The following is a 24,680-nucleotide window of genomic DNA, read 5'->3' as shown; positions in this document are numbered from 1 at the left end:
GCTTAGGTCGGGAATGTTTTGTTTCATCTCCTTTTGGAGGTCGGTGGGCCTGCCACATTTAAGCATACTTGAGAGAGAGAGAGAGAGAGAGAGAGAGAGAGAGAGAGAGAGCTAAACTAAGCTTAAGCATCTGTGTTTAGGCGCATGCAATATCTTTGTTTACCTCACCTAAAGTGAACACCTCCAGCATGAGTTTAAATACACCTTCAGGAGGACAGGAACTTCAGAGAGTTGGGACAGCACTGCACAATAACACATCGTGGTTATACTGTACTGCCTTCTTAATTCTCTCCTCAATTGAATGTTCATTAAATGCTCCTGTGTAAGTCATCAAAGTCTCCCGAACATTCTTCACGTATGTAAAATGAGTTGTGCTGCTCCTGAGCTTTTCCTTAACAAACAGTTATGTATCAGCAGATTTTCATATTTAATCAGCACAACAGATCGGCCCTCTGGTGTGTTTTAATAGTCTTTAATCATCCGTGTCTGCTAGTATTAAATTATGTGTATATGTCTTAATTCTGGAAGAAATCTAAGAGGGATGTGATTTCTTGCCATTCAGTGTATTCAGTATTGCACTTACAGTGATGTTACAGGTTGAATTAAATTTGGCATCCTTAAACCCTTTTATGTCGCATGCAACAAGGAGGGTAGTTTTAGTGACCATTCAACCTGTCCAACAACAGGAGTTTCATGTCTGGTTGGTTTAAACTCAAATAGGACCGTACATTATTTTCATGTTTTGCTGAGGTGTGCTACTGAAACACAAGTGAAAGGCTGATTTCATAACAGTGACTCACTCAAAGACTGTATTGTCAACACACCCCACCCAAGAACTGCTCAAAGGGATGTGCAATACACCCAAGTCATAGGTAGGAGAAAAAGGCTCAATACGATTACTGGAATTGCACTTTGCACTTGCATTGCCTCTTGTAAATGACATGAAAACAATGGCAGCAAAGTAATGGCTTTGGATACACCTGAATATACTTTTCTCCCACATACACACTGTATTCATGTTTTTGGTAGTGTAGATAGGATTGGGCATCGAGAACCGGTTCTTACTTGGAATCGTTTCAAAAATTACGATTCCAGTAGAATTGTTTCTTTATTGGAATCGTTTAGAGGATTTGGTTTCAAATCCGATCATCGCTTCCCGATTTAATATGCGCACGTTTTGGTTTCCGAAGCGGCCAGGCACTTGTGTTGCAGCCTTGGAGCACAGTAAGCAGCGCTCTAGTGTTTACATTACAAAAGCCCTGTAAAACTGCAAACCACCATTGAATCAAAATAAAACTTTCCTCTTATTTGTGAAAATAGGCATGTGACCCGTTTCAACTCCACCCCTCAAAAAGTATGGAAGTGAAGGTGAAAGGTGAAAGAAAGCCAACACCCATGTCTTAAGCTTCAGTAAATGTATTAGTCATGTGTTCTATAGAAACACTCCCTACATTCTGGTTTCACAAATAAATTTGCTTCCGTCCTAGCTGTTTTGATGCACGGAATCATGATATAATTTGCCACAGATAGATAGTCTTTCATTGGCACAGCCATTGTCTATATTGATAGTTCTCACCTGGTGACCACATGTTGAAATAACCAGGGTTAAATCATTATAATTCCCTGCGGTTATCCTCGAGAGGTGATGACGTCAATATAAGATAAAGTTGAAAGTTGTCTCAGATAGTTGACGCAGATGTAATAAAACTCTGGCCCCTCCCTTTATTCTCATAGGCAATTAGGCAGCCAGGGTGGTTGCACAATCTTTTATTGCTGTGTGTATATAAGCATGCATGTGTCTCTATGCCTGTGTGTGCTCAATGACTATATATCATCATAAATCTGGGTGTGTGCTTGTTGATAAGTGGCTCTAAAAAGTTGCATAGTTTTACGTGTGTGTGTGTGTGTGTGTGTGTGTGTGTTGAAAGCAGCTCAGATGTTGCCCCTTATCAGGTGGGTGTCAGTCCATGGTCAGGTCGCTTCCCTTTATAGCCCAGAGAGTTATGGCCCAGCCTCTTGTGACTTCCACATCTGAGCCTTTCCTCCACTGCCCTCTCTGCTCCCGGACCACGCCCCCCTTTGGTCCCTTCGTCCTCCCCCTCTCTCTCTCTCTCTCTCGCTCTCTCTCCCTGTGAGTTGGAAAAATGCTGCAAACCGTCAGACAAGGCAGAGGCCGACAGACATACACTCACACATAACACACACGCTCGTAGGCACTTTCAGCCAACATGGGCCAGATATTGAGCTGGATCCGAGGCCCACGGGACGGCCAGGCTCTGCAGGATGTGTCCGTGGAGGAGCAGGTGTGTGCAAATGTGTGTGCGTGTCTATGTGTGTGTGCTTGTGCCATGGTTTTGTGATGAGCAACTAATCTAAAAGTATCCACGTGTGTTTTGTAAATGTAAGTCAGCTTGAAAGTATCAAGCTTCATGTATTAATGCTCTGTTTGCAGTTGTTGTTTAGTTAGTCCAGGTTGTCCTGTATGTTTGTGTGTTGTATGTCTGTTACTATTTATAAGGGAAACGCATGAGGAAAACTGTCTCCAATCCAAGTCAGACAACTCTCTCTCTCTCTCTCTCTCCCCCCCCCTCTCTCCCTCTCTCTGCTGGAATGTGAGGCTCCAGGACAGCCTGTGCGAGTTCAGAACCACAGTGTGAGTTTTGTAGTAGTATAATAAAACCAAGGCTGGGACAAGGCCTGCATTGTTTGCTACCTGTTGCTACAAGTACCATCCACAGGGAAAATTGATAGACCCCTGTTAGTGATGGTTATTAAAAGAGACAGGTGTCCTGCATTTATTGAAGATAAACACTAAGTTTGGTATTTTTCAGGACAGGGGTTTTAAAATTGTAGGTCTCGCCCAAATAGCATTCTCCCGTGATAGTCTGCAGTGGCAGATGAAGCAATATGAAAGGGTGTGTAGCTGGAATAAGCTTAGTGTTCTTTTTTTTCTTTGCACAACTTGGAATTTTGATGTTCTGTAGGTCATATCCTGTAACATCAGTGCCATTATCTTTTGTTACATTTTTACATGTCGTGCAGACAAAGCGACTGTGAAATATGACAGGTCTACATTGGTTCTCCTGATGTCAGTACTTTGTTATCAGGGCTGTGTTAGTTTGCTCTGAGTCACGTGTTAAAGGTTAATATGTTTCCTTGGAGGAGGACTGCACACAGATAGCCTTCAGATCTTTAGTCGGAAGGTTTTCTGTGTTGTGTTTTGGGCCAAAAATTCTGCTTCCCCCACAACTCACTGTCTTCAGTCTTAGACCAACAGGAAATGGCCACTGAGAAAAGATATCTTGACTGGACATGCAGCACAAAGTCTAAAAATGACAAGAAGATAATAGACATAGCAAACAGACAAGCTGAGTGGTTTGACACGGTGTTTGCATTCTGTGATACCACTGACTATTTCAACACTAGTGCAGTTGATTTGTAATTGATTTCTAATGTGCATCATGAACAGCATTTTTCAAAACCTACTGAGAACAATATTTTTAATACCTCTACACTAAGCAATATTGTAAGTACAGTAGCACTGTTTTAATAGAGTTTTAATGTTTTTAAAGTAAAAATACCACAGTGTTAAATTACTCCATTACGGGTAACAATTGCACATTCAGAATTCAAAATGACTTACTTAAAGCAGCTATAATAGATATTTTTTATAATAACAATATGACAATGTGACAGGTGTCACCCGAATCTGCAGCTTTATAATATTATTATTATTATTATTATTATTATTATTATTATTATTATTATTATTATTATTATTATATCATTGGTGTATTGTGATAATTGTACGTGTAAGCAGTATTTTATTGTTGCCGTTGGAACTGATTCTAACTACTTTACATACTGCTAGGTCTTTACAGGTTTTGTTTGTAAAATCTTAATGGGCAAAATAAACTAGTAAGGATAGCAGTCAAAAAACACTGACTAATAGTGAACTAGAATTATAAATTAACATAAAATGGAAATACTCAAGTAAAGTACCTCTAAATTGTATATAAGAACAGAGTTTGAAACAGGTTCTAACACTGGTTGGTTTTATTGTATCAGCCTAAAGCACAAAGTTGCGCTTCAGTACAACATAGTGTGCAGGAAACAACATATCCAAAATTGATATAAATCACCACAGACCACCTGGAGCCTGTGTGATGTGCATCATGTCACAAGGTGTCTGGATGCTGAAGTTCAAATGTCATCCACAGCCATTTACTAGAACTCTCACTGCTATTTGGAGCCACTTGCGTGCAAAGCTAAAAAATAAAATGTTTCTAAAGGCAGGAAGACATCAGCTGTATTGATGAGATGCTTCATTACATTGCGTTATGTATTAAGTTCTTGTGATGTGTTTGTGGAAGAAAGAGAGCGAAAGCAGGTTGTGTTCATGAGCATAAATACACAGACATTTTTGTTGACACATATCCTGCACAGCTAAATATTAGCCTTCCATTTCCTGTTAGATGTGTTTTTAAATATTGTTTTCTATCCCATTGGAAGCCTGTGAGATATTTCCTAGGACTCGTCACGACTCGTCAGATTTCTCACTTCAATGTCAGTTTGGCTTGAGTTGACTGCTTTTGTCACGTCAGTTATATAAAAGCAACTCGGGGAGAGTTTCCAGGCCTCTGGGCTAACCTGAGAATGTGCTTTAGCGAGACGTTGTTCAGCACAAAACTCTCTCTGAACATGTGTTCCGCTGTCTGTTTACATCTACCATGCTCGAGGAAAAGCTGGTGCTCGTAGCCACATACAGTAATGTTTGTCCCAACAAGTAAGACGATGTCATGGAAGACCCAGCAGACTGACGTTAACTGGAAATTGTAATGTGATATAATGATTTGGATTCTTAGTATTGCTTCACATACGCACATGGAAGTGGAAAGCTGAAGTTGATAACTATTCCCAACTATATATTGATGTTATTTTAGTTCTTGTGCTCTAAAGATGTATTCTGTTCTATACTTCAATGTTAGGCAAAGAGTTTGGCGTTGATTTCTCCGCAAATTTAAGACATAGGCATTATCTAAATGATACTGTAGGTTAGTAGAGAAAGGGTCTAGTTTTTGTGTGTTTATGGTGTGATGAAATGTGGGTCAGGAGGACCAGGAGGAAAGTGCTGTGCTAAATTTAGAGATGGTACATGGACATGCCATGCAGCTATAGGTTACTGTTAAGTGGGGGGGGGGAGAATAGAGTTTCACAGGGGTCACTCTTTTTGATATTGATGCACTGAAGTCACTACTTTACAATCAAATGTATTAATTAAAAAGAAATGATTTCTATTGAACGGAGCTGTAACATTTACATTATCCCTTTTCTCATGGCCCATATGTGTTCTCTGGGTTTGATTTTGATTTCAGCTTTGCGATACAGGCAGTGCTGTTCAACAGCCAACTCTCCTATCTTAGATTTCCAAGCATTTCAACCACTCTTGAATGCACCACAAGTCAATAGCCTGCACCTTAAAATGCATTACGACACAGTGATATGGCACCCTTAACAAAAATTTAAAAAAATTCAAGTAATGGGATCCTTATCTCAAACAAGCTGATTTACACAGAGTGGATAACCAGACAATGGGAACAACACACATCAGACAATAACACTATTGTTTGCTCTGCAATCCTCAACAGTGATGCAAAGAATATCTGATGAGTGCTAAAGCGCTGGTTTGGTTTGTGTTTTTGGTAGACTAAACCAAGTAATACCAAAGTAAGTGAGAAAGGACAAATATTTTAATAAAATGCATGATTTATGTTTCACCAAATATGGAATTTGGATATAGGAACATCCCTTATAGGAGTAATAATATTTGAGTAAATGTGGCTTGTGATAGAAAGTTACTATTAGTTTGACGCAGACAGTTGTATTGCATTTCAAAAATTCAATAGATGAAACGGAATACATTAACTTCATTTCAAGGAAAATATATGCAATCATTGACTGGTATCCTGAAGCTATGTGTGTGAGATTAGATGGATACTTTCCAGTGTTTTTAGTCAAACTAGTAAACACGAATACTCATTGTCTTTTGGAAAGATGTTGCATTTATTGAACTTAAACAGTGAAACAGTTAAACAAATCAACAGTAAAAACATCTTGAACTGTAAAATGTCCCTTAATACTTTTCCATTTTGAACATTTTTTTTCTCCATTCAGAACACAAGACGAAATAAGAGTTTACTTGCAAAACGTAATGTGCAAAATAATCGAGTTTTGCGATTACTCTGTTTTTTTATCATTAAGAGCCGAATCGTAATCGCGATTACAATTATTTAGATTTATTGCACATACAGTATTCCTTCTGGCAGGTACTGTTCTTTTTACGGATTCACACACTCTTTTATAACCTCCAGAACTTTTTGGCAAAACAGTAAAACACGCCTCTATCCCTCTAAGTTCTACCAGTATGGTTTCAATGTGAAATGTTTTCATTGGGATCTCTTGCCAGCAAAAGTATACAACACCAGTCCTGTATTTTCCCACAGACTTAGTTTAAGAAACATGATATGTTACAGCCTCCCACTTTTCCTGTGAGCTCCTAAAACCAGAATCAGAGATTCAGAGTAGAATCCCCCCCCCCCGTTCCCAGCTCTGATAGGCCAATTTGCCTGGATGGGTGGGTGCGCACGGTCTGCATAAGCTCATTAGTTGTCAACAAAGATAAGTGTTACCAGGGGTTACCAAGTAAGGCGTTTGGATCTAGTATAGGCATGCATAAAACATGCCAGCTCTGTCGCACACACATAAACACTCACAGAGTCAAAGACACAAAAGCAAAGGGGAAGGCTCTGTTGTGTTTATGGAGTCCGTCAAGGCAAAGCTGTTAGAAAAGTTTATTTTGAACGGTTCCACAACAGACACACATTTCTGCCATGGAGATGCCAGGGCAGGGATTGTGCAACACGTTGAGCATATTTGCCTACCTGCCCTTTTAATAAAGAGGGCAATTTAGATGAATTTAGAAACAAACAGTAATTTAAGTATTGTAAAATACACTTCATTCAAAGTCGACAGAAACTAAATAAAACTATGAAAAGCCGTTTTCGTTCGTCTTTCCACTTTTACAACCATTACAACTCTAGTTTTGTTTGATATATACACATAGTTTACCGATTTACATGTAAAAGTATGTTGGCTCTATACACGCTAAAAGTATTGCTTTTTTAAATGTAGTCTGGTGGGTTTAGGGCTAGCGACTTCAGAGCGGTGTCTGGTAAAACAGAAAGGTTTTAAAGGTCTATCTCTGAAGGGATCCTTTCCATAATGCTGTCAGACACTTAGAATATTAATCTGAGCCTGTCAGTGGCAAAACAAGCACTTTTGTGAAGGTAAATAGAAGCTGGACAATTGCCCTATTAACTTACATTGTAGCTTGTTTTGCCGCTACTGACTGCAGCGATCTCGCTTAATACTGGACCAATGTCAGATTGTTGTGCCCATCAGTCACTTAGACACAAAAACATAAGAAAACAGGGTCCAGGTGGAAAAATCGTAGTTACCCTTTAAAGCAAGTTTATTTATGTTAGGGCTGGGCGTTATGGAGAAAATCTAATATCACAATATTTTTGACCAAATACTTCGATATCGATATTGCAAAGATATTGTACGGTTGACAAGTGCTGCTCTCCCAAAATATTTACACAATGAGATTTGTGATAAATAATCATCAGTAATGTGGATATACTGATTAAGTGGGTAAAGGCAACTAATAGAACAGATGGAACAGTCTGGTAAGTTCAGAAAATGACATCAGTTTACTGTAATGCAACTCATAAAATCAGGAAAAGACAGCACTTATGTCATATTATGATATTACAATATCCAAAATCGAAGACAATATCTTGTCACATATCGATATAAAATCAATATATTGCCCAGCCCTAATTTATGTTCAGAAATGCTTCCAAGAAAATAAATATGGTTCTTAACAGTTCAATGTGGGGTGACGTAAATAATAAATGTCATGCCAAATTCTTTGCTAAACACAGAGCAAATAACACCAAACAACACTGAAACGTTTTTTCTTCTCTTTGTTTTTTTAACCTTGGACAGTTTTAGTAATATTCAAATTGTTCATTTGCTTTGCATTAGTTATGGCAGTGTCCATAGTGTCCATTCAGCATAATACAACAGACGTGATACACAAGTTGGCAGAAAAAGTGAGCCCACAGAGCAGTTTCAGATGACGTTCGGACAACACTCTATTTATTTTTATCTAAGTGCTATGAGTATTTTAGACACAGGGGGGTGCTGTTCTCCAGAAACCTCACCCTTTAACATGTTTGACATATTTTGTGCTTAATCTGAAAAGTAGTTAGTGTCTGGATTCATTTAAGCATATGCTAAACTATCAACTAATCATTGCTGAAAGTGTGTGTGTGTTTAGAGGGTAAAGGTACCCGTGCTGTGTTTCTAAAATTCTTATGTAACCTCTAGCTGCTGTCCAGAAGCTGCTTTTCCTGTCTGTTCCTTGGTTCAGGGGCTACTTTAAAAAGTTGTGAAAGGCAAGAGAAAACATGTCTGAATGTTTTCTGCCCAATTGTGTATTTCTTTAATTTACAGTTTTTCTTTTTCTCTGCTCCGTCTGTCTTCTGGTGTGGATTGGACAATGTGGGACGATCCCACCCCCTCTCTTCACACACACACACACACACACACACACACACACACACACACACACACACACACACACACACACACACTCTGACTCTGCAGTCTAGATTCCTAAGCAGTGAGTATCTCAGGCACACCCAGACTCTGCCAAACAAGACTCCTGCAGCAAATCCACTTCTGCCTCATCATCACAGCTTCATCATTCAACTCTCCCTATAACTGTTCCTGTGAATACCTAAGTGTAGGCCATCTTGTCTGTTATCGTACTGCAACATCCCTCCTCTCAAAGCCTGCCCCGACCCAGCCCAAAGTTTCCCTAAAGCAGACTTATTTATTTTTCCTGGCAGGCAGTGAGCAGTGGGTGGGTCTTTGTGTGTCCGACTGTCCAATCTGACTGAGCCTGCTCTGCTGCCTTGTGACTGAGAAGGTGGAGCCAGAGCAGCACAGGCTTGTTGTGACCCTTTCATGAAGGTGGAGCAGCAAGTTTTTCTATATGTGTGTTTACATGTGTGTGTATGAATGTGCGTGTGCTTGACATACAGTGTTTCCACGGCGGGAATCTAAGGTGTACCAGCCTCAAGAGAGCATCTTGGTAGTATACACAGCAGCATACATATATAGAGGAAACACACTCACAATCAGACTTATGGTATGTATCTGGACTGCATTTCCCCTTCATGCTCGCTCTTTTGTAAATGTCTGTGTGTGTGGAAGGGCTTCCTGTCTGACTGATACCTGTCGAAATACTGCTGTGGTTACGATCAGACGGTTGGAGGCTTATCGTTCATGTGTTGGCATCGAACAGCAGTTTGCCATGTTGTGTTTGTGTGAGATTAGTTTGTGGTGATCAGGTTAGCTGCCTTTCGCATGTCAAGTTAAGAAAAGTTGGCAGAGGACTGAAGATTACTGTGTTAGTGGTATCATTTTATGGACCCAGAGAGCAGTTGTCGCCAAAGTAACAACGAAATAAACAATAAATAATCATTTGTATATATTATGAGTGCACTGCACTAATGTTTAATAATAATTAATACGGCATCACGATTTGACAACAACTGCTAATGGGGCTTTAAACAAAATTATCTAACGGTATCCAGACTTCTATAAACTAGGGTTTGCTGGTTATTGTTGATTTAAAAAAAAAAGTATGTGCGTCAGTGTGAACATGATGGACAAATATAGAACAAATGCTGTGAAATAGAAGATCATTGCATGTGCTTCTCCTCTTGATTCTTAGTTGCAACAATGCATGTTAGTTTGCAATAAAAAGCTGATGAATGAAAACCAAACAGAGAGAAGTAACATATATTCACCCTGCACGGAATGAAGCAGAGTACAATGTGATAAACTAATACATGAAACCAGTACAGTGCTGTTAAATTTTTTTTTCTTTCTCTCCTGTCTTTCATGTGACTGTAATGCGTATTTACAGCACAATGTTTGCACAAGTAGCATATAACAGTAGGTGTGACTAATGACATCAATCTTGAGTTTATCCAGCTGTCTGTTTGCTCAACATAAGCTCTTCCCTACAACAATAATATTCATTCTTCATGCAGCTCTGCACTGGAACTTCAGTCAGACGACAGCAGTTAGCTTCGTTGGTACTTTTACACTTCTGCTCCACATTCTTTCCTTGTAACACTGACGTGATCCGTATTGTCACTACTGACCATTTAGTCATGTTGCCAGTGCTATACTGAAATCGTAGCACAAGCTACGAAGCTGCTTTCAGCCATATTTTTATGTCTACATGTCTGTGGCTTGTTGGGTGGGGCCCAGCATTAGTCATCAGTTTTCATTACAGGCACAAGCTACTGCTTTGAAAGCTGTTGCTAGGTAATGCCTGGATATACTGCATTGTTTCTTTACTTCTGACAGAACAAATACTTAGTGAGTTAAATGCGTCATGCAGAGAGCAGGTCCCCGGATGGTCTGAGGTTTATCGAACGTGCAGGCATCGTAGCCATCTAAAACCGGACAAGGATTCAAGCGGAAAACCTTGAGCACATCGAGATGATGTGTCAAACTGCATGAGTGCCAGTTTGAAATGAGCAGTGGTTTCAAATGGCACTCTCCTGCCATCATCCACACTCTCAAATCTTGTCTATTTTGATCACACGTACCACAGCTCTCCCAGAATGACCATGATGTTCATATCAGTGTCCTGTCCCCAACTACGTCAGTCAGTGTTGTCCTCACTGGTTGCTGCTACAAAAGCCAAAGCTCTGTGGCTTTAGTCTATGAGCATGCAGATTGTATGAGTGTATGTGTCATCATGTGTCTCACCATGGAAATATGGTCAAGCACCTCAAATAAAGTGAGTTTTGGTTTTTAGGATTTATGTCTCACTGTCAGATTTTTAAAACTTGCCTGTGTGGCTTTTCGGGTTTTGATGATCGGAGGTTGCAGCTGTTTTGAGAACAGAATTCCCTCTTGCTGTCAGTCCCATAAACTGTTTGATCACTTGCTTCTTTGTAGATCTATATGAGCCCGACATGGACTTAAAATCCTGGTGACTTGTAATGTCAGGCTCTCTGTGCATATATGGTTAAGTGTATGTGTTCACATGTATCATAGTGCTTATATGTTTCAGTCTACAACTGCCCTGGTTCTTTCTTGTCTGTCAGCTGTGATCTTCTGTTTAACAGCTGTTTATATGTCCCTTTATAAAACAGATACACGGCAACTATCGGCCCCTTCCCTTACCCCGACAAAATTTCTACCAGGTACAACTGTGTAAAATGTCTACTGTTTGCACACGTTTATTTTGTCTGTGTCCAGGGCTGGACAGAATAATAGGAACACTGAGCAATGCTGCATAGCATAGTGACATCACAATCTGCAGTATTGAATTACAGTGTCAGCAACACTGTAATAGCATCATAAAGGTAACATTTGCTTCGTAAGGTGTTTCTGTTACTTTGTCCACCCCATGTATGGCTACTCATCTTGGCGGTGTGAGAAAAGTCATGCTGTGTAAATCAAAGCCAAAGTCACATACTATTTGGGGCTAGCTTCTGTTCCCCTAATGTGGGTTTCTGTGGAAAGCTAAAGATGATGACGGAGGCTTAATGATTTTCTGTCCAAATTCAATGGTCAGTTGGTATTTATTAATGCACTTACTAACTCAATCTGACCCCTGTTTTCGTTTAAACAGTTTATGCTATTAGAATGCATCAACTAACGCTGCAGCTAGCATGACATTTTGATAGCACAGCTACTGCATGGCTAAGCCTCATGGGTAGGGCTGCTTATCAAACCTCATGACTTTTTTGGTACAAACCTAAATGTGTCCGTAGAACCAAGTGTCGGAAAAATAGTGAAGTAACGAAAGCGGATATTGAATTTTTGATAAGAGTTATTGCCTTGTTTACTTTTGTACTTTTTTTAGGCTAAGGTTGTGTATGTTGTGTTACATCATTGAGCATTGGATAAGTTCAGAACTTTGGCTTCTTTTGTTAAATGAAAACAGGTTTTTTGTAGGAAAACACTAGTCGTATAGGTATCTGTACCTAAATTCAGGTATTGTAACAAATGTTACAGGTCAGAGGCGTAACCTGGTGGTAGGGCCAGACTTTAGATTCATTTTTTAATTCTCCCTGAGGTGATGAAAGCATAATAACATATAATATGTAAGGCATGTGCTAAACACTTTAGCTTGCACTGTATGTGTGCTGTTTGTATTGTGTCAGTGGATGGACAGTCTGTTATCTAGCAGAGAACCGCCTGCATGAGGAATGTAGGAATGCTGCAGTTTGGGGTTACAGCAGCACACAGAAAGCATGCAAAGTGTTTGTCTCAGGTGAGCACAGAGTTCAGTTTGTTGTAATAACAAACCTCTGCTTTAGCTTTAGACATACAACTGAACCGCATTGACGAGTGAAGGAGTAGATAATAAATGCTTAACTTAAACTTGCTTACAGTTTACTTTTCTTGCCGTTATGCAAATAATGTGTATAGGCATATCATATACATTTTCTTCTTTTCTCTGAGAAAACTTTGTTCCAAATGTATGTATTATTGATCATTTTTATAATTTGATAATTTGAGTCATCTTGTAAACACACTATGTAGTGCCCCTTCTGTCTGTTATACAGTGCATTGTTTCCCTAATAGGCTGTGAATTAAATAATTGTTTGCCTATTGGAAAAGTATATCTGGATGATTTGCTTTGCTTGATTTTGTTAACTGGCATCTGAAGGCAGGGCTGGTGGGGCAAAGGTTTTGATCTCAGACCAAGCCTCGGGGGAGAAGTTTTTGTTTGTTTTATTTCAAAATAGATCTCCTCACTGATGGAAGTCTATATCCACGAACTTCCACTTCCGGGATTGCTCCGTTGCCGCCGGAATTTTAAACTCCGGTGGATTTATGAGAACTATGGTTAACTAATCCACACATCTCTGCAGGGTAAATCCAGACAGCTAGCTAGACTATCTGTCCAATCTGAGTTTTCTGTTGCACGATTAAAACTACTTTTGAACGTATACATTGTTCCACCAAAACAAGTTCCTTCCTGAGGCTATTTTACAGAGGCACCGGGGCTAAGGGCCGCCCATGACGATTGTCATTGGTTTAAAGACATGCCACTAAACCAGAGCACGTTTTTCTCCCATCCCGGAATGCTCTGTGGACTAGCCAGACCCTCCTCCCCAGCGCTGTGGAGGAAGGTCTGGCAAAGCGAGACTACACTGATGGTTATGCAAATGCATGTGGATGCTAATTAATGCAAGGGGGTCAAAGAGCAAAAAAGCGATGTCACATTACCTTGAGATCAGCAGGTAAACACATGCGTCCATGGTTTGGTGTTGCACTTTGTTTGTGGGCTGCATGCTCTCATATGACTACAAGGCAAATAAGTCATCAAATCTTCTTGGCCAACTTCCTTTGATTTCAACAGATACATTTAAAATGTGTGACAAGTTCCGAATTAAGTTCGGAAATGGTCTTTAAGAGCTTTTCTGTAAAGGTAAAGTATAGAGCACAGTAAGTAATGACGTCATTCATTTGGTCACAGGGACATGATGTAATTTCCGATGAGTAATCTGACATGTTATGACAAGAAGGTAACACACCACTGTGACCACAAGCCCTTTAATCAAATGAAATTACTTCTTCAGTGTATCTTTAAATTATGTCGATGTTGTACCCATAGCAGGGTAGCCAGGCTATCCGTTTCCCCCTGTTTCCAGTCTTTATGCTAAGTTAAGCTAACCGGCTGCCAGCTGTGGCTTCATATTTACCGTACAGACATGAGAGTGGTAACAATCATCTCATCTAACTCTCAGCAAGAAAGCAAAAAAGAAAGCAGCATTTCCTATGATTCCTATGTCGCACTATTGCTTCAAATGAAAACAGTAAAAAACTTCTTGTAGAAACACATGTTTATATCATCAATTTAAGGTATCAACAGAAGTAATGTTTTGGTATTAATACTGAAATTTGTGTATAATAGCACCACTATCAGAATTTGAGCATTATCCAGGACAAGTGTGATCACACAGTGTTCCGATGTGAGACTTGATGGTCCATAATTTAAAACATTTCCAACATTAGTTTCATAATTTTGTAATGAAAATATCTTAGCTGGTAGATTTTTGTTTCACATACAAGTTTAACCTCCAAAACACATGCATTACCACCCAGCATGCAGCACAACTCTTCTTCCTTCCTTTCTTTCAGTTATTTTTTGTGGTAACTTAGCATGTGCATTAATAAACATTTCCTGCAGTAACAGATGCAACATGACATGGGATACCCTAGCTGCTTGTGACCTCACTTCCTCCTTTGTGCCACTTCCTCTCTCTAAACAGCATTATGTTGACCCTCCAACAGTCAGTTGGATAATAATTATTTCTAAACAGAAAAAACATGTCAAAAGAGAAAAAAGGAAGTAATATAGGACAGGTAGGGGTATGTTGATTATTATTTATTTGCTGTAATATTGGTCCTCTCACTCCTTCTACTGCATCAGTTGTAATAGGCTACTGCGCATATGTGCTAATCCTGAGCTGGGTTATGACCTTTAGTTGTGTTAAATGTACAGTAATCAGTTGCGATCATTTCCAAATCAGAAGTCCTAGATTGCCGACGGTTCAGAGTGGTGTAATTCACAATATTGTGAATTACACCACTCTGAACCGTCGGAGAGAGCGCTCTGTCTCTCTGTGTCTTGTCCCGTCTCTTGTTCATCTGTTAACCTTCACTCACTGTAGTCATTCACAGACATATAACCTGGCTTTACCCTCCATCCTGCCAGCTCAGTGTAACTGTAAAACGGCTTAACAGGTTAACTCACTCAGAGGCTTATAGGTGCGTAGACATGGGATTTTTTTTTTTATATAAATAGGTTGGCTAACGTTAGCTAATTTACGAGAGTGAGAAACACAAGGCATTGTGAGCTAACGTAACGTGCCGAGTAACGTTAGTACAGGGGGGAGTGACAGGCTGCGGCTGGAAATCAGAAGAAGGGTGGAAAATAGTTTTAACATGACTTTAAAATCGACATCCACCGAGCCAAATGTTATCAATAGTTAGCTCGTTCTTGTTACCTAACTACGTCGCAAGTTATCGGGAGCTTCATGGAGACAGCTGTTAATGTTAGCTGCCCTACTGTCAAGAGTTAGCTTCGACTTCATATATTACCTTCTAACAGCTGTATTCTCAGTAATGTGACAATCTGCAAGAAACAGGTTGCTTATAAATCACCAAAATAGTAGTGACCGCACCGTTTGGCTTAGTTATCAATGCCGTTAGCATCGTGGCTAACAATATTGTTACTTTATGACAAATCATTTCGGCTGTGCTTTCTAACATGATGTCATTGTGCTAACCGAGCACCGTTAACCTTTACCACAGAGCCGCTTCACTACACTTGTTAGATAATGTTTCATTACAGAGTTCTCTGTTGATTTGTGTTTGTTGTTGTGTGCGTGGTGGAAAATAATGTAAACGGAGAGCGGCGTGCCAGAAATGCAATGCGCCGTGACGTAGGTCCCCTTCAAGGCCAGGCTGATGTTGGAAGTCCCTCTAGTGCAGTGTTTCTCAAATGGGAGTACGTGTACCCCTAGGGGTACTTTGGAGTACTGAAGGGGGTACATGAGATTTCTTTAAATATGTTTTTAAAAATATCAGTCATGCATAATTCCCTGAAAAATTATACTATAATAATAAATTAATTAAGTCATGGATTTTAAACATTTGAAGTAGCATTTAACTGTTTGCTGCACTCAACAAGGCAGCCCAAACCACATAACAGGCAATGTGCTGTCTGCCCCTCCCACTCCCAAAGAAAAACACTCCACGGTCAGGCATGCTACGCTGAACTAGCTTATTGTAATATGGCTAGTAATGTTAATGCAAATATTACCAGACCAGAATTAGAAGATCCTCCAATAACCAACAGGTCTGGCGTTTGGAGCCACTTTGGTTTCCCTCTAAGTTATGAGGGTGATGGCAAGAGAGTGGTGGATTAAAAAAAAACAACAGTATGTTGCATCTGCTACGCGAGAATAGGCTACACCAGTGGGAATACTACAAACATGTCGACTCATTTACGCCGATATCACCTCAGTGTGTCAATAACTGGAACTAGACGAAAACAAGAAGCAACACACACACTACAAACTATCCCCGCAGCATTTAAGCAGCAATCTCCAACTGATTTAAACAGGGCAAAAGACATCACTGCAGCGATTGGTACATTTATAGCCGCGGATATGACATACATTTTTAGTTCCCCTCTCTCCTTTACATTGTAAAGAAATATCAGTTTTGTAATTGTTCTGTCGAAGTGAGTGAGGACTTTCCTTTAGACAGAAAAGAAAAGTGTATGGTCCCTGTTCCCTGAATGAGGTCAATGCACTAGATTTGTTTTGTTTTATATCGTTGCACCTGTTACAGTAATGAACAAATTACAAATAACTACTGTCTGTCAAAGTAGGTTGGTTACCACAGCTGGTTTAATGTTTTTTTTTTGTTTTTTTTTATTTTATATTGAGTTTGCAAACTGTATGATACACTTTAACAATAAAACAGTAGGAATTCAATTTTATTTATAGTATCAAATCATAACAAGAGTTTTCTCAGGACACTTTACAGATAGAGTAGGTCTAGACCAGTGGTTCCCAACCTGGGGGGCGGCAAAGATCACAGGGGGTGCACAAGTCTTTATCTGGTTTGAGGTTGAGGTAAAAAAAATAATATTTGCACATGTTAAACAAATTATGATAATACACTAGAATATATAATGTATACAAAAGTCTGTATAAAAACTATACATTTTTGTTCTCGCATAAAATTGTAGGCAGGCTACTTAGTAGGCCAAACCTCCAGGACCTCTTAACCTGAGGCCCTTGCTGTCATCAGGTCAGCTGCTAGCTGCTATCATCCTCGTTTTTCCTGCTGCCACGGCATCACTATTTTATGAATGAAACATGGCGGAGAAACATAAAAGTGCTGATAACTCCTCTGTATCAAAAAAGAATGTATGGCTCTATCTCGAGAGTTACCTCAACTTCGGTTTCGGAGGGGGGGGGGGGGCTCAGCTTTTCTTAGACATAAGTAGGGGGGGCGCCAAGGAAAAAAGGTTCAGAACCACTGGTCTAGACCACACTCTATAATTTACGAAGACCCAACAATTTCAGTAATTCCCCCAAGAGCAAGCATTTAGTGCGACAGTGGCGAGGAATAACTCCTTTTAGGAAGAAACCTCAGTGATGAGAAAAACTTCCTTTTAGGGAGAAACCTCGGCAGACCCAGGTTGGTAGGCGGTGTCTGATGGTGCCGGTTGGGGGTGTGATGAACAATCGCAATAATAGTCACAATAAAAATAATGGAACAATGACCAGAAATAGTAGTTGTAGTAGTTCATGGCATAGCAGGCCATAGCAGGGCGCTATGGCTCTTTAAAAAGAGGGAAAAGGTAATAGACCAAATAGGACACTCCCATTAGGTAAAGTAACTAAGCTTGTATGCTTATTTTACTATCATTTAAAAATAGACTTAATAATATCTTTCCTGATAAACTTTATATTTATCTTTCCTGGGTAAAAATATCGTTTGTGGCAGCAGTTTGATGACCAGGCCAATTACCAGATGAATTGGATCTTTAGCATATTTTTTGTGACTGAACAGAAAATAGCATCAGCTAAAAAAAAAATTTTATTAAGAGGAAGTCTGAGATCACAGCAACACTGACACAGTTTGATACATTAGTGTGAGGAAGTGCAGTGCAGCACAGATATCACTGCCGTGTGAGTTTAAGAAATGGCTGTATTTTGGTTGGCCAAGTTGGTTTGGTTTGGCTAACCTCGTTGACTCTTTAAAGACTAATGGGAATTGTCTCAGTGATAATTTTACACTGTGTGACTTCAGCTGAAGAGCAAGTTGTGAATCCTATAGTGTTTGTCATTGTTGTTGGTTGCTGAGGCGACCGCAGACAACCACAATACTCAGCCTTTGCTCTCTGCTGTCAAACAGTCACACCCTTCAGTCTGGAATGTATGTAGCGCTTAAATCAAGCACCTCTGACTGCAGTATGATGGATGTGTTCGTGGCCATTATAATAGATTGTTACCTCTCCATCTCTCAGTCATTTTCTGTCTTTCTCTTTTTTTTTCCTTAAAAAATTAAGTTTAAACCTGTGTTGACATTTTTTTGATTTTAAGTAATCTCTCTCTCTCTCTCTCTCTCTCTCTCTCTCTCTCTCTCTCTCTCTCTCTCTCTCTCTTTTTCTAGTCGCAGCCTGGCCAGGCCACACCCAAACTGGCAGCCCAGGTCTCCACTGTGAAGCCTGCAAAGTTTGAGGTATAAAACATTTCTCTTCAATTCCCTGTAACAGTGGATTGTTGTCTGACTGACCTCTGACCCACTCATTATCTGGACTGGAATGTGTAGTTTTGTTACTTCCTCTCCTGTTCCAGCTTCATGTTTTCAGTAGAGTGAGGGAATAGATTAAGCTGTGTCCTCAGAGCAGTAGCACACAGAAAAGAAAACTTTCTGTTTCCTTCCATACAAGCACAAGAGAGGTAACACCCAGTTTCTCAGTGGGAAGCAGTTTAACCTCTTATTGCTGCTCTCAAACAGTAGATTGAAGTGAATGACCCTTCATGTTCCGTTTGATGTGTTGTGGATTGGAGTAATTTCCAAATGTTACAATAGCTCTTAAATCTTTGTTTAAATGAACTGGACATGTTAAAGTAATTCACCAGTATGTTAATCAAGAACTCAGGAATTTTTACTATAAAACAGTTTATGACTACAGGTCAGTTTTGCACATTTATTTTTAGGATCTTGATTCTTTTTCAACATACCAGCATGATGTCTGTTGCTAGAAAACACTTGGCAGACTTCAACAAAGACTTTATAGGTATTTGGCATAAACTGTATTTTAATAAATGTCTGCCCAGTGCAGTTAGTAGGAGACAACAACATGACAAACTGGTCTATAATGCATTAAGTTGGCAGGTTTGTTGGTTGGGTTCACGTGGTTGATTAATGCGGCGGGATCGGCTCCCACACAACAGACGCCGATGCTGTTGTGTTACATGCATGCCTCTTTTGCACCCAGAAGGCCGGGCGTCCTATGTGAAATCACACACTGGGGCAGCACTATGCCGCCATTGATTGGTTCTGCATGAATAAACAAAGCCCGCATAACGACATTCACTTGGCCTTCAACAACTGGGCTTCGACGTTGTCTATTTTGGAGCCTGGCTCATAGAGAAAGGCTTCGGTGGAATATTTTAACTTTTAATAAGTGCCTGTGTGCAGAAAATAGGTGCAACACTATTTAAAATAGTATACTGTGAGACAATGACATGTTTTAAACTTACCAAGATATTTATAGGCTAGACCTAGGATGGACCTTGGTGTCCCTTTTCATTCCTACTTTGCTATAGTGGGATACAGCTGCTCATGTATCAGTAGCAGTGCAGTGTATGTGCATATGGTGGAGCCATAAAAACAACCACTATGTATGGTGCATCAATAAAGGCCCTCTGAAGGACTATCTTTACCTCCTTTTTTTTCAATTTAAGGGGCATTACAGTGATTTAATGTTACACTTCCATAAAGTTGGGGACAGATTTCAAAAGAATGTTCAAAATGGAAGTATCAGAGGCGAAGATATCCTGACTTTAAGTATTTTAGTATTGTCCTTATGTGGCCTGTTCCATTTCTGGTTTTGTCTTTTAGCTTCTGGTTGCTAATGCTGGCTATATTAAATGCAAGTAAAAAGTTGTGGTCCTGATTAAAACAGCCTATTACGGGAACACACATCCACATTATAGATGTCATATGGCATTGACATCACCACATACACTACATATATCAGATTTTTAAAACATTCAGCATTATAGCATACAACTAGCTCAACAAGCTTACTATGTGTAGCAGCAGCTCTATGTTTCTGTGGTGAAAATGATCAAGAGCTCTGATTCTTAACTTTAATCGACACAAGGATGCTGATAATTAAGTTATTGTTATTTACATTCTATCCTACTACTTTTACTGTGTATATAATATGTATTCTATGGATAATATAATAATGAATAATCAGCTTGTTACACAATATTAAGCCCATGTCACAGGAAACTGACCAAATAATAATTGTCAGATATTTGTTGTCAGACTGCTGTAGAAGACTCACTAGATCCTACATTTCCCATAATGCAACCAATAGCATGAATTAATTCAATGCTCCCTGTCTGGCAAACATCCACCTATTTCAAACATATTGCCCCTAGTTTGTAACGGATTCTCTCAGTTATAAATTTATATATAACATTTTAGTGTGTTTTAGCCCCAAGTCGAGAGAATCCTGATGATGTCAAAGTGATGTCATCAGGGTAATTTTCTGAGCTGTCTTTGGAGCCGCAGAAGACATTATACAGCCGTTTACACAGGCTGAGTAGTACTCATGACAAGTAAAATGACATTTGTGTGTAAGATCGGTGGAGTGGATTTCCCCTTTTAAAAATTAATTGGATTTAATTAATTTGACTTTTCCACACCTGGTGCGTTGCAGAAGGCATCGTCAGGATCCACCATGGCTACAAAGCCTGGGCTGGTTACCACAGCAACAGGCGGAGCCACACAGAGTGGTGTCACAACAGGAGGAAGTGCTTCAATTGGGAAAGCAGGAAAAGCCATGCCAGAGGTAGACGGACTGGATGCCTAAATAAAAATGAAGGGGGCTTTTGGCTGTTTGGTGTGATGTAACATGAACCACTGCTTTCTTCTGCGCTCTGAGCGTGTCCTCATTGTGACGCAGCACACATGTCTTCATCACTGGCTTCATCTTCTTTTCATCTTGGCAAAAACATGTTTTTACCTCCTCTGTGTCTCTCTGGCTCAGCCACCCAAACATCTTGACCTTTCAGAAGCTGAACACTTGCTGTATCACATGAATGAGCTCTCATATCATCACGCTTGGGATGAATGCTCGTCACAGACTGTGAAGCTAAATAACTTTCCCATGACTTTCTTTAAACACGTGCTCCTTGGTTTGTAGACTAACACTACGCCGGCAGGTGCTACTGTTATTGACATGTCATCCGCTGGTGCTACCTTTGTTGACATGACATCAGCAGGGGCGAGGGGCGGTCCTAAAGGGATGTCAAAGGTAATGATATCCTCATGCTCGGTGCTTTTCTTTTTATTTACATTACTGCTGATCATTTCACTGAAATGATTGGTTTTCTACCAACTAGGCAGCTTGCAGGTACTTTCCTTAATTTTATCAACCCTAATTCTTATTGAGGTTGTTTTGCTGTCTAGTTGTAATGTCTTGTGAGTCCCTGTTGGTCAAGCCATGTGCTTGTGGGAAACTCCAACATACACAATTTGTGTGTCAGCTGCTGAAGAACAGCCTTTCTAAATGCACATGCAACACCCGCCCTATGTAGCTATGTAAATCTTCTCTATGTAGTAGTACAATGGGTCCATTTTCTCTGAAATTAAAAATAACTGGCAGTGACTTCATTAAGATTAAGCAAGTATAATAAAAGTATCTGCCTCCTATTAGTTTTTTTTTTTTAATCTGGTGTCTTAATTGGATGTACCCTATTAAACAGTTCCAAAACATGAATTGGCTAAAATGAAATATGAACAATCAAGTACTTTGAATGCAATAAGACCAATTTAGTTAGGTATTAGTAAAAAGGTACACAAAACAATATCTCTTCAGATCAATTACAAAATAAATGCAAATAAAAATAGTATCCAGTATTAATAAACACAAAGATAATTGTTGCTCCTCTTATTTTCTTCAATTCTCTCTGAAATTGTGCATCAAAAGTACATCTTTAACATGTGAACCTCAACAGTGTTCTGTGGGCCCACACACTCTCTCACTCAGCAACTAAAACTAAAAATGTAATCAAAAAACCCTGTTGCAGCCCTGAGTCATGGCGTGGGAGTGTTGAGGCCTAAACAAAGCCACATCAAGTTTATCAGTACTCACAAATCCATGAAATATTCAGAGTAGTAGATGCGGTGGGGGGGGGGGGACGACTATAGACTGTATAAAAGGGGAAAACGGGGTAAAGGAAGGCCGGCAGAGAGGAGAAGAAACCCTTGTCGTCAATCACGGATTTATGTTAGTTTAGCAACGTTATTGCTCTCGTACAATATCCAATGTTCACTCTATGGTGATAACCTGCTTCTGCTTTTCATTGACACCCGGGACCTGCAGCCTGCAGCTAAAGCGTGATTTATGCTTCTGCGTTAAATATACACCGTGGCTACGTACGTAGGTACGTGGAGACCTACGCCGGACCCTACACCATAGCCTGACGTGCACCCTTTTAAAAAAACTACGCGTCGCGCGGCCATGGCTTGGTAGCGTTGCATTCCCCCCTACTCATTTCCTGTTTTTTTGTTTTTTTTGTTTTTTTTCCTCATTTTTTATATTTTTATACATTTTAACCAACCGTACATATTTTTAGCTATTAGGGGTGTAACGGTTCACAAAATTCACAGTTCGGTTTGATACGAGACAGTGGTGTCATGGTTCGGTACATTTTCGAAATAGCAAAAAGAAAGAAATGCCAGAGAAATTTACTTGATATTTACAATTTTTTTTAATTTATTAAAACTAACATAAAGTATTTTGAACAATGACAGAGCTATACTTGACTTGACTTTATCATCTTCTGGGGTGTCTTCTTAGCAGCATATAAACAAAAACAGCTCCTTTTAAAAATATATACATGTGACAGCTTTCAGAGCCACTGCTGGTGCTTCGGACAATTGGTTCTCTATTTGGGCTTTTGCTTTTTGTACAAAGCAGCAATTATGGTCTGGCTGAAATGGGCTCGTGAAGGAATAGTGTAACGGGGCTCAATTACTTTAACCATGTTCGTTAAACCTGCGTTATCCACTACAGAGTAGGGTCTCTTATCCGCGGCTATAAATGTACCAATCGCTGCAGTGATGTCTTTTGCCCTGTTTAAATCAGTTGGAGATTGCTGCTTAAATGCTGCGGGGATAGTTTGTAGTGTGTGTGTTGCTTCTTGTTTTCGTCTAGTTCCAGTTATTGACACACTGAGGTGATATCGGCGTAAATGAGTCGACATGTTTGTAGTATTCCCACTGGTGTAGCCTATTCTCGCGTAGCAGATGCAACATACTGTTGTTTTTTTAATCCACCACTCTCTTGCCATCACCCTCATAACTTAGAGGGAAACCAAAGTGGCTCCAAACGCCAGACCTGTTGGTTATTGGAGGATCTTCTAATTCTGGTCTGGTAATATTTGCATTAACGTTACTAGCCATATTGCAACGAGCTAGTTCAGTGTAGCATGCCTGACTGGAGTAGAATGTTTTTCTTTGGGAGTGGGAGGGGGAGACAGCACGTTGTCTGTTACGTCGTTTGGGCTGCCTTGTCGAGTGCAGCGGCACTGAGAACATTATATTTCACACAATTTAAGCTCTTTTTTCTAAATGAAATTGGATTGGTCAAAAGAATCGTTCGGTTTGTAATGCGTACCTAATAAAAAGCCTTGTACTGAAATGTTCAATACAAATACGTGTATCGTTACACCCCCTAATATTTATACATCTTAACACGGCTGATAACTTTCAAGGCTCTTGTGAGCTACTGTACCTGGGAGATAAAAAATCACTTTAGAGATTAGAAAAATGTCAGCAGTACTGTAAGTATAGTATTTATACAATAGTTGTTTTCAATGGGCTAAACCATGAAAAAGCACCATCATTTAACCAATTACACTGATAAATGGTCAGATTAGTCTCAGTAGACCTGAGTGGTTAATAACTCAGCACATTTGAAGTGAGTATTCTTGCTTTAGTTGGCATACAGTGGCAGATCTGACCAGAGATCACTGTACATTTTCTCCTGCTCTGTTTTTTACTGTTAAACACTGTTAAAATGTTGTCCACATCTCTTGTCAGTATGTTTAGTGGATTTAGAAGTGCTGTGAATCTTTCATCCTTGTGTTTTTGAGTAATCATTTGGCTGCATATTTGTAGACTGCGGCTGTCTCCCAAGTCAAAGCCCCAGCTACAGGTCCATCTCCTGCTGGTGGAGTGGCTGCAGCTGCTGGCATCGCAGCGACCACTGCTGTGACCGAACCCAAAGAGTCACCCAAAGGCACAGCCAAGGTAGACTCCATTGCTACAGTCTTCTCAGACTCTTTATCGTGACTCCCTCAAGGTGTACTCTTCAAGGCTTTCTTTCTGCAACATCTCCTCTGTGCCGCAGGCTCTTATCAGGTTTTTGTTAATTTCTTTGCCTGAGAATACTCAGATACTTGCTTTGGACATGGCTCGCTTGGAGAGGACCAGTTGGGAAGTATAAAGGACTCTTGTTCTTTACTTTGCAGCCCTTTGCTTCACATGCCTTATTATATTTGCAATAAGTGCACACCTGCCAACTTGCAACACCTCACAACATATATCAGAAATCTGAGTCAGCGGGAGAAACAAATGGAGAGGAGAGGCCGACAGTTTTTTTTTGTGTGTCTTCTAGCTCTAGTTTCATTGCCCAACAACTGCTGACACTAAACTAATGTCTGTCATCAACT

General features: G+C 39.9%; 1 protein-coding gene across 34 annotated transcripts in view; it reads left to right on the top strand.

Moving 5' to 3' along the window:
* cast (calpastatin) overlaps positions 1 to 24,680 on the top strand; it is a 44,832-nt gene that overhangs the window by 5,484 nt on the left and 14,668 nt on the right. For 9 of the 34 annotated variants that reach the window (XM_078247978.1, XM_078247976.1, XM_078247974.1 and 6 more), the window contains exons 1-5: positions 2,139 to 2,303; positions 18,370 to 18,438; positions 20,660 to 20,791; positions 21,146 to 21,256; positions 24,127 to 24,258. The exons of 2 other annotated variants lie outside the window; for them this stretch is intronic. In XM_078247978.1, the coding sequence (XP_078104104.1) occupies positions 2,229 to 2,303; positions 18,370 to 18,438; positions 20,660 to 20,791; positions 21,146 to 21,256; positions 24,127 to 24,258 (519 nt within the window). In that variant the 5' untranslated portion in view covers positions 2,139 to 2,228. 23 more of the 34 variants (XM_078247997.1, XM_078247994.1, XM_078247991.1 and 20 more) reach the window with 13 other exon arrangements.

Source organism: Sander vitreus, chromosome 4 (genome assembly GCF_031162955.1).
Source record: "Sander vitreus isolate 19-12246 chromosome 4, sanVit1, whole genome shotgun sequence".
In the NCBI taxonomy this organism is placed as follows: Eukaryota; Metazoa; Chordata; class Actinopteri; order Perciformes; family Percidae; genus Sander; species Sander vitreus.
Note: the sequence above shows the minus strand (reverse complement) of the source record. Positions and strands in the feature narration are given on the sequence as shown.